The sequence below is a fragment of the Bombina bombina genome, unplaced genomic scaffold (genome assembly GCF_027579735.1).
Source record: "Bombina bombina isolate aBomBom1 unplaced genomic scaffold, aBomBom1.pri scaffold_1045, whole genome shotgun sequence".
Classification (NCBI taxonomy): domain Eukaryota; kingdom Metazoa; phylum Chordata; class Amphibia; order Anura; family Bombinatoridae; genus Bombina; species Bombina bombina.
Window position 1 is genome coordinate 22,301 of NW_026512086.1, and position 11,643 is coordinate 33,943.

At 39.0% G+C, this 11,643-nt stretch overlaps 1 protein-coding gene across 1 annotated transcript; it reads right to left on the minus strand.

Annotated features, from left to right (window-relative positions):
* Window positions 1–4,382: 4,382 nt before the first annotated feature.
* LOC128644117 (serine/threonine-protein kinase MARK2-like) lies at window positions 4,383–5,762 on the minus strand. Its single transcript, XM_053696830.1, has one exon. The coding sequence runs from the start codon at window positions 5,760–5,762 to the stop codon at window positions 4,383–4,385; it is 1,380 nt and encodes a 459-aa protein (XP_053552805.1).
* Window positions 5,763–11,643: the final 5,881 nt, after the last annotated feature.

An 11,643-nucleotide genomic window follows, 5' to 3' on the forward strand; every position in this document is an offset into this window, starting at 1 on the left:
ACAATTACCTACAATTAAACCTAACACTACACTATCAATAAATAAATTAAATACAATTCCTACAAATAACTACAATGAAATAAACTATCTAAAGTACAAAAAATAAAAAATAACTAAGTTACAAAAAATAAAAAAATATTTACAAACATAAGAAAAATATTACAACAATTTTAAACTAATTACACCTACTCTAAGCCCCCTAATAAAATAACAAAGACCCCCAAAATAACAAAATGCCCTACCCTATTCTAAATTACTACATTTCAAAGCTCTTTTACCTTACCAGCCCTGAACAGGGCCCTTTGCGGGGCATGCCCCAAGAAATTCAGCTCTTTTGCCTGTAAAAAAAAACATACAATACCCCCCCCCCAACATTACAACCCACCACCCACATACCCCTAATCTAACCCAAACCCCCCTTAAATAAACCTAACACTAAGCCCCTGAAGATCTTCCTACCTTGTCTTCACCCTACCAGGTTCACCGATCCGTCCTGAAGAGCTCCTCCGATGTCCTGATCCAAGCCCAAGCGGGGGGCTGAAGAGGTCCATGATCCGGCTGAAGTCTTCATCCAAGCGGGAGCTGAAGAGGTTCATAATCCGGATGAAGTCTTCTATCAACGGCATCTTCAATCTTCTTTCTTCCGGATCCATCTTGCAGACCTCCGACGCGGAACATCCTCTTCTCCCGACGCCTACTAGCCGAATGATGGTTCCTTTAAGGGACGTCATCCAAGATGGCGTCCCTCGAATTCCGATTGGCTGATAGGATTCTATCAGCCAATCGGAATTAAGGTAGGAATATTCTGATTGGCTGATGGAATCAGCCAATCAGAATCAAGTTCAATCCGATTGGCTGATTCGATCAGCCAATCAGATTGAGCTTGCATTCTATTGGCTGTTCCGATCAGCCAATAGAATGCGAGCTCAATCTGATTGGCTGATTGGATCAGCCAATCGGATTGATCTTGATTCTGATTGGCTGATTCCATCAGCCAATCAGAATATTCCTACCTTAATTCCGATTGGCTGATAGAATCCTATCAGCCAATCGGAATTCGAGGGACGCCATCTTGGATGACGTCCCTTAAAGGAACCGTCATTCGGCTAGTAGGCGTCGGGAGAAGAGGATGTTCCGCGTCGGAGGTCTGCAAGATGGATCCGGAAGAAAGAAGATTGAAGATGCCGTTGATAGAAGACTTCATCCGGATCATGGACCTCTTCAGCTCCCGCTTGGATGAAGACTTCATCCGGATCATGGACCTCTTCAGCTCCCGCTTGGATCAAGACTTCAGCCGGATCATGGACCTCTTCAGCCCCCCGCTTGGGCTTGGATCAGGACATCGGAGGAGCTCTTCAGGACGGATCTGTGAACCTGGTAGGGTGAAGACAAGGTAGGAAGATCTTCAGGGGCTTAGTGTTAGGTTTATTTAAGGGGGGTTTGGGTTAGATTAGGGGTATGTGGGTGGTGGGTTGTAATGTTGGGGGGGGGTATTGTATGTTTTTTTTTACAGGCAAAAGAGCTGAATTTCTTGGGGCATGCCCCGCAAAGGGCCCTGTTCAGGGCTGGTAAGGTAAAAGAGCTTTGAAATGTAGTAATTTAGAAAAGGGTAGGGCATTTTATTATTTTGGGGGTCTTTGTTATTTTATTAGGGGGCTTAGAGTAGGTGTAATTAGTTTAAAATTGTTGTAATATTTTTCTTATGTTTGTAAATATTTTTTTATTTTTTGTAACTTAGTTATTTTTTATTTTTTGTACTTTAGATAGTTTATTTCATTGTAGTTATTTGTAGGAATTGTATTTAATTTATTTATTGATAGTGTAGTGTTAGGTTTAATTGTAGGTAATTGTAGGTATTTTATTTAATTAATTTAATGATAGTATAGTGTTAGGTTTAATTGTAACTTAGGTTAGGATTTATTTTACAGGTAATTTTGTTATTATTTTAACTAGGTAACTATTAAATAGTTCTTAACTATTTAATAGCTATTGTACCTGGTTAAAATAATTACAAAGTTGCCTGTAAAATAAATATTAATCCTAAAATAGCTACAATGTAATTATAATTTATATTGTAGCTATAATAGGATTTATTTTACAGGTAAGTATTTAGCTTTAAATAGGAATAATTTATTTAATAAGAGTTAATTAATTTCGTTAGATTAAAATTATATTTAATTTAGGGGGGTGTTAGTGTTAGGGTTAGACTTAGCTTTAGGGGTTAATACATTTATTAGAATAGCGGTGAGCTCCGGTCGGCAGATTAGGGGTTAATAATTGAAGTTAGGTGTCGGCGATGTTAGGGAGGGCAGATTAGGGGTTAATACTATTTATTATAGGGTTAGTGAGGCGGATTAGGGGTTAATAACTTTATTATAGTAGCGCTCAGGTCCGCTCGGCAGATTAGGGGTTAATAAGTGTAGGCAGGTGGAGGCGACGTTGAGGGGGGCAGATTAGGGGTTAATAAATATAATATAGGGGTCGGCGGTGTTAGGGGCAGCAGATTAGGGGTACATAGCTATAATGTAGGTGGCAGCGCTTTGCGGTCGGCAGATTAGGGGTTAATTATTGTAGGTAGCTGGCGGCGACGTTGTGGGGGGCAGATTAGGGGTTAATAAATATAATACAGGGGTCGGCGGTGTTAGGGGCAGCAGATTAGGGGTACATAAGTATAACGTAGGTGGCGGTCGGCAGATTAGGGGTTAAAAAAATTTAATTGAGTGGCGGCGATGTGGGGGGGCCTCAGTTTAGGGGTACATAGGTAGTTTATGGGTGTTAGTGTACTTTAGAGTACAGTAGTTAAGAGCTTTATGAACCGGCGTTAGCCCAGAAAGCTCTTAACTACTGACTTTTTTCCTGCGGCTGGAGTTTTGTCGTTAGATGTCTAACGCTCACTTCAGACACGACTCTAAATACCGGAGTTAGGAAGATCCCATTGAAAAGATAGGATACGCAATTTACGTAAGGGGATCTGCGGTATGGAAAAGTCGCGGCTGAAAAGTGAGCGTTAGACCCTATTTTGAGTGACTCCAAATACCGGAGTTAGCCTAAAACCAGCGTTAGGAGCCTCTAACGCTGGTTTTCACGGCTAACGCCAAACTCCAAATCTAGGCCATAGAGATTAGGTGTAATTTATTTAAAATTTTGTAATTTTATTTTTTATTTTCTGTTATCTTAGTTTTTTTTATTTTCTGTAATTCTTGCTTAAAGGGACAGTCTACTCCTGAATTTTGATTAAACTGCCCCTTCAATTTATACTTCGTTTATTTGTATTTTAGAAGTAGCGTAATTTTTTTTATATTTAATGGTAACTTTAGTATTTTGTAAATTAGCTAATTTTAGTTTATTTAGGGGGGGTTAGGTTAGGGGGGTTAGGTTAGGGCTTAGGTTTATTGTGTTGTGGGCTATGGCGGTTTAGGGGTTAATAGACTTTCTTAGTTATTGCGGTGGGGGATTGCGGTTGACAGGTAGATAGACATTGCGCATGCGTTAGGTGTTAGTTTATTTTTGCAGGCATTTTCGGGAGTTACGGTGCTCCCATACTCAGCGCAAGGCCTGCTACGGCTGCCTTTTATGGCGAGGTAAAAATGGAGTAAGTTTTCTCCATTTTCGCCACGTAAGGCCTTGCGCTGGATATTGGATACCGATTTACTACGCGGTCACATGTTAGCCTATGGGAGTAATAATTGCGAGCGACGGGTGAAATATACGTGCGTAACTTGTATGCTACGCCGTATATGTAATACCAAAATCACGTAAAATCTGGCGGCGGAGGATTTTGCGGGCGACGCTGCATATGTAATGGAGGCCTTTGTGTTTACTTATGAAGATATTTCTGCTCTTCCCTTTTTTACATCAGTCTGTGAGAAAATATAAGGGTACACTCCATCCCTGTTTTGTAATGTATGTGAAAATCTCAATAAAATGTTAAATTAATTTAAAACAAATACAATTTCATAGCTATACTCTAAAGAAAGATGAAGCATCAATAAAGTTTTACACATTATAGCATGCAACTTGTAAAGTTTCAATATTCCTTAACTCATTTCTACGCTAGAAGAATGAACAATAACACATGTTTACACTGCCCTTATATCCCACAAATTAATTGTTGGGCCTGTGTTTCTTATCTGCCATCAAATTATTTATTAATATTACAAAAATAAATAGTGTACTTAGTGTCATGTTTGCAAGTGAAATAAATAATTAAGGAAAAAATACAAGATATTTATTTTAATTGAATTAATACTTTATTTTATTAATATTTTAAAGTCATATCCAGTTAAAAATGTCCTATCCGGTGAAAAAGTCAAATCCGATAAAAAAGGTCAAATCCAGTAAAAATGTCACATCCAGTATAAAAGTCATATTTGGTAAAAGTCCTATTTGGTGCAGCAGCAAAAAAGTCCCATAACTCGCTGCCATAAGCGGCGCCATCTGCTCCTTCCATTTTCTCCAGCTGTATGGTTTTCAGCTCTGTCCTCTAGAGGGGTTGAAGACATGGAAGCTTCTTGATGTTCTTCAGCACATGGGGCTTCAGAATCAGGAGATGATGGCCTTGATTTGGCAGTGACAAAAATGTCATTGTCACTGTCATGTTCATCACTGTTATCCAATTTCAATCTTTTCAAAGGGGGCAGCTCAGAACTCCATATTACATAGTCGTCAAGTTCTCCGCCCAGAGATGAGATTGATCTAGCTCTCTTTTTTCTGCATATGGGCTTTTCACTATTCTCTGTTGAGTTGCTCTCTGTTCTTTTGGGATCCTGAATAGATGGACTTGTCAACACATTAGATCTTATTTCATCATCTTTTTCAATGTTGGTTGTGGAGGGGCCATCTGTTGTTTCGGGATCCACCTGAGGTCCTACGCTTATCCATCGATCCTTCTTGATTGGCTCTATCAAACGTCTCAAGTTGGGGTCTTTAACCAGGAGTTTGCTCAGAAGGGTCTTACATTCGATAGATACATAGGATGGAACTTCATAGTGGCCCTGAAGAATAAGCTCTCGCAGTGTTGCCAGTTTTGGGCTATAAAACGGTAGGGAACAAGTGACCATTTGGTACAGAACCACACCAAGGGCCCAGATGTCCACTTCTGGCCCAATGTACTCTTTATGTTGATAAAATTCTGGTGGTATGTGCGTTGCTGTACCAGGGAATTTATTCATCATTTTCCCTTGAGTGAATGTATCACTTAATCCAAAATCTGAGAGCTTAATGTTCCCTTCAGAGTCAAATAGGATGTTCTCAGGCTTTATGTCTCTGTGAACAATGCATTTTTGATGACAGTGATTTGTTGCTTCCAACAGCTGATGGAAGAGAACACGGGCTTTGTCCTCTTTAATGCGTCCATGTTCTACTAAGTAATGGAAAAGATCCCCTCCACTTGCATATTCCAGAACAAGATAAAGAGTGGTCCTGGTATCAATCACCTTATACAATTTAATTATATGAGGGTGATCTAGCCGCTTCATAATTTTAACTTCCTGGAAAAGCTTTTGAATATGAACAGAGTCCATCTGTTGTTTCTTTATTATTTTGATAGCAACTTCTCTGCCAGTCTTGTTATGCTTCGCTAATTTCACCTCAGCATAGCCGCCTTTTCCAAGTGTTTTAAGGAGATGGTATTTTCCTATGAATGGATGCTCTTCCGATGGTTCAATGAAGGCATCCTCCGAAGATTCATTGCAGACATTGCAGCAAAGCAGCATGCACCATCTGTGGTAACTTCCAACACTGCTGGTCGTTGTGTCTGTCATCATTCTCTGTAGCTCAGCAGCAACTCTAGTGAAGTATGAGTGGAAGAATAAAGAACAGTTTAGTTATACATATTGTGGTTTTGTGATGTCATCATACACAGTTAGCATGCATTGTCAAAATGTATGAGAAACAATGTATATTGTGTAGTGACATCATAATCTAGAGACCTTGCACATTCCTTGTCCACACCACATTGGAGCTCCACATGTCAATCGCCATAACAACCAAGAGAAACATTTCTCCATGCTAGGAACACTGAAAACACACACACACACATATATATATATATATATATATATATATATATATATATATATATATATATATATATATATATATATATATATATACACACTCTGCTAATCCGCATCTCCAGACCAAAAAAAAAAAACATTATTAGGAAGAGAAAAAAATGTTTTAAAATCCTTTGCAAGTAAAAACATGAAAATTCAGTTACATGTCTGCAACTCAATTTTAATAAAATATATTAAACATATAAAACCTCCCCTAGGGTAATCCCTATTCACAATATGAGCCCTCAATCATATGAGGTAAGGAAGGACGAATAGATAAATAAGTGTCCCCACTGTGTCCACAAGCGATACGTCCTGGTGTGCAAGGATCTTCCTTTAGAGTCTCAAGTAGCCAGGTATCCAGGTATCCAAGGTGCGGACCGGAGGCACCAAATGTAGCCGAATATGCTGTAGCAAGTGGCTCAAATTACAGCAACATTGTCCAAATGAACGCTGAAACCAACCACAACCAGCGTGGAGTACTTGGCAGCGTGTGTGTACTGAGTGACGCCCACCTTACGTCACTCAGTACACACACGCTACCAAGACATTAAAAAAAAAACCAGGGGTTTGAGTTTATAATCCGATAAAATTAACAATTAAATTTTTGGTGGATATATACTGTATGTGCACAGATTTGTTGAAACTTGGTATTTTTTTTATATATCATGTAGAGAGCTAACTACCTTAAATGGGGTGAGAATTAGACAAATATTGGGTCATTCGTGCCATCAGCGGCATACTGAGAGGACAAATGGAAATGGGGCTGAAATTGGACCTTAACAAGATGTTTACATGTTTATTAGTGCCATTTGTTTAGTTTTTTCTTAAGGCATAAAAAAAGGGGCAGAAAATACAGGAGAGGGGTGGGAACCTGAGATGGGTTTGACAAATAAGCTCCTTCTCACCTCTAGAAATAGTAGGCACAGCACTTTCAAGTCATCATTGAAACTTATTGGGCTCCATTTAATATGCAGCGGATGCTGCTTTGGAGGCCCCCATCATTTCCGGGTGAGCCTAAAATGAAAGCTAAAAAGCAGCGGTCATAAGACAGCTGCTTCTTAACCAGTCCGCCATCTAAATGTCGGCGGATTGAATTCATCCCGATACAACCGGGATGATTGATAGCCCCTGCTAGCGGCCAATTTGTCGCCAGTGAGCAGGGGGCAACATTGCAGAAGTATTTCTGGTGAAATGCTTATGTAATTATAAAGCGTATGCTATAGCGAATCATGTCCGCTTGACACTTGTTAAATCTAGCCCACAGTGTGAATGAGCAGAAGTATGATTCATATATATTGAATGTTTTTAACTTTTTATTGATATTGAATTCATTTTGCATATTACTAAAACAGATGTGTTATAAATAAAAAAATATTTGACATAAATATTTACTTTTTGTTTGATTTTATGTAACATTTATAGCTGTCCTTTGAAGCACACTTTTACACCTAAATGACAAGTTTTGCAGTATGGTGCGGTAAGGCTATACCTCTGAAAAATTGGCCATTGCACGTGGAGTGGCAGTTCTCCCATATTACAAGTCGTGACAGTATAGCTATACCTCAAGCATTTTAGCCTGTAACGAAACTATCCATTCCACACTCAAAAAATGGTGTTTGAGTGTGGAATTTCTATAATGCTGTATTACAGGCTGTGTGATCGAGCTAAAATGCTAGCGTTATAGTCTATACTACCCTGATCCATACCGCAATCTGAGACCAGTAAGTTATGGATTTTGCAAAACAAAAATGTTTCACAAAACTCATAACTAAAATGTTACAAAGTACACTAACACCCATAAACTACCTATTAATCCCTAAACCACCACCCTCCCGCATCGCAAATACTATATTAAACTTATTAACACCTAATCGGCCACCCACCCACATAGCCAACACTAAATAAACCTATTAAACCCTAAAACGCCACCCACCCGCATCGCAAATACTTTATTAAACATATTAACCCCTAATACGGCACCCCCCATTGCAACTACTAAACTAAACTTATTAACCCCTAAACTGCCGGCCCCCCACATCGCAGCACACTAAATTAAACTATCAACACCTAAACTTAATACCCCCTAATTTTAAATTAAATTTACAATATCACTATCTTTAAATAAATAAAAACTTACCTATGAAATAAATAAACCTAAGTTTAAACTATAAAGTAACTTAACAGTACTATTTTAAAACAATAAAATGAATGAAAAATAAAAAAAACTAAATTACAAATTAAAAAAATCCTAACACTTCGAAAAAATTAAAAAAAATGACATTACAAGAAATAAAAACTCAAACATTACGAAAAATAATAAACTGTAAGATTACAAAAATTATCCAAAATAATAAAAATTACACATAATACCCCTATAAAAACAACCCCCCCCAAATATAAAAACACCCCCTAAACCTAACAATAAACTAAAAATAGCCCTTAAAAGGCGCTTTCATAGGGAATTGCCCTAAATTAAACAGCTCTTTTACCTAAAAATTAACAGTAACAGTAAACAACCCCCCAAAATAAAAAACCCTAAGTCTTACTTTTTCTTTTAACCCCAGATCCCCAAGTTGGAAAGTTTAGGTGATTACCTTTCCAACAATGGGTCTTGGGGGTCTGTAGCTGCTTAGATGCCCGAGATACAGGCTTCTAAGCAGCATGTCCCTTTTCCCTATCTTGTCCATTGTAATTTTTAAATAAAGTTGCGCGGTAACGTCATCACGTCATTGTGCATGACGTCACCGCACGTAATGGGAAGCCCCCGCGATGCCTGTTACTATACAGGCCCGATCGCCGGGGTGGGAGTTGATGGGAGCCCCCAGATTGCTCTCAAGGTAGGTAGCAACGGCTCTGAGCCATCATTAGCACTCAAGGGGTTAAAAGGGCATTCTGCTCTTTTACTGTCCATTCCTAATCTAAAAAAAAAACAACCCCAAAAAAAAAACTAACCCCAGAAAATCTGCTGACAGTTCCTGAAGTCCGGACATCCATCTTCATCCAGGCGGGGTTGGTTTGGTGGGGAGGTTTACTGTTAGCGGGACTTTTTAATATTTAGTTAAAAGAGCTGAATAAATATTAAAAAAATAAAATAATAAAAGAGCCTTTAATTTTAGTACCGGCAAACTTTCTGCCAGTACTCAAGATGGCGGGAACAAATGTGGGGTGGGGGAGAGAAGAGAGCTGTTTGGGAGGGATCAGGGGGTGGGATATGTCAGGTGGGGGGCTGATCTCTACTCTGAAGCTAAAATTAACCCTTCAAGCACCCTACAAGCTACCTAATTAACCCCTTCACTGCTGAGCATAATACACGTGTGGTGCATAGCGACATTTAGCGGCCTTCTAATTACTCAAAAGCAATGCCAAAGCCATATATATCTGCTATTTCTGTTTTTTTTATTTGATCGCATTTGGCGGTGAAATTGTGGCATGAAATATACCAAAATGGGCCTAGATCAATACTTTGGGTTGTCTACTAAAAAACATATATACATGTCAAGGGATATTCCGGTATTCCTGACAGATATCAGTGTTACAATGTAACTATCGCTAATTTTGAAAAAAAAAAATGATTGGAAATAGCAAACTTGTACTTATTGCCCTATAACTTGCAAAAAAAAGCAAAGAACATGTAAACATTGGGTATTTCTAAACTCAGGACAAATTTAGAAACTATTTAGCATGGGTGTTTTTTGGTGGTTGTATATGTGTAACAGATTTTAAGGGTCAAAGTTAGAAAAAGTGTGTTTTTTTTCCATTTTTTCATTATATTTTATTAAAAAAAATTATAGTAAATTATATGATATGATGAAAATAATGGTATCTTTTGAAAGTCCATTTAATGGCGAGAAAAACGGTATATAATATGTGTGGGTAAATGAATAAGAGGAAAACTACAACTAAACACAAACATCAAAGAAATGTAAAAATATCCCTGGTCCTTAAGGGTAAGAAATTGAAAAATAGCCCTGTCCTTAAGGGGTAAAGCACTTTTTGTTATACCAGTATGTTTGTGTACATTTTGGTGTTTTGCTCTGTTAAGGCAGATGCTCTTTTAACTGCTTCAGGACTTCTTTCCTGACTGACATCTTGCAGGCGAAGGTTGTTATGGCGTAGTGTGTGTTACTGAGGACTACTGCATAACATTTGCTTCTCAGTGCAGGGGGGGAACTAATTTGAGGATAGGGATTTCTTAGCACTTAGCAAATTTGTCACACTTAGAGAAATTTTTTAGAGTGTGCAGCGCTGCAGTACAATTCTCCAGTAGAGAGACAGTTGATACAGTTTCCTGCCTTTAGGATGTCTCTTCTCACACTTTCTCTTTACTCCTGCCTCACTCTTGTCCTCCTCCCACCCTGCCTGGTGGAGTATTTTTGAGGTTTATGTACTGTCAGGTCTACCTAACTAGTTCAGTATGAAAGAGAAAGAGAGCGACCGCAGCTCTCAGCGTGTTACCATGTAACCCGGAAGTCAATCCTAAGAATGGGTGAACAAAGTCCTCCAAGACCCGGGGGGCTGTAGCCAAAGCAGTGGATAAATCAGCAAAAATTAGGGCATAGCAAAAGGAGCGGCAGGCACTACACCAAGGCCCAGGGAATGTAAAATCCAAAAAATACTTTATTTAGAACATCTTAAAAAAGGCAAACAGACATGGCAGGAAAGGTGAGTCGGACGCATTTTGCGCCCCCCCCCTATCGGCGCTTACTCATAGACTTCAGTCTATGGCCCCTATTTATTAAGCCGTCAACCGCAAATACGCTGGAATTCCACAGCATAATTGTGGCAAGCCTTATTCCCCCTAGTTATCAAAGCCTACAGAATTTTGTGACGTAACATACGATCTGCCGGTCTCAGTCTGACACAGATCGATGCTTATGTCACTACAGATGTTCCGTATGCAAATTCGGCACTATCTGACTACTTTTGCTAGTTATCAAATTTCTACCAGGTACGCTCAGCACTATTCCGGCCCAGCGTACCTGGTTTTCAATCCAATGCCATAGGAATCAATGGGAGTCTGAAAGCAGCAAAGCTCATGTTCACTGCTGGCTGATATCCCATTGATTCCTATGGGAGAATAACATTTATGTTTACACCTAACATGTACCCCGAGTCTAAACACCCCTAATCTGCTGCCCCGCCACTGCCACCACCTACTTTATACTTATTAACCCCTAATCTTCCGCCCAACACCGCCGACACCTACATTATACTTATTAACCCCTAATCTGCCCCCCCAACACCGCCGCCACCTACATTATGCTTATTAACCCCTAATCTGCCACCCCTACATCGCCGCCACCTACATAAAGTTATTAACCCCTATCCCGCCGCTCCCGGAGCCCACTGCAACTAAATAAAGTTAATAACCCCTAATCCGCAAGCCCCCCACCTCGCCATAAACTAAATTAACCTATTAACCCCTAAACCCAACAACCCGCTAACTTTATATTAAATATTAACTCATCCCTATCTTATAATAAATTTAAACTTAACTTTAGAATTAAATTAAACTATATTAAACTATTAATTAATCTACCCTAACTATTATACTAAAATGACATTAAACTATATTAAATTAATA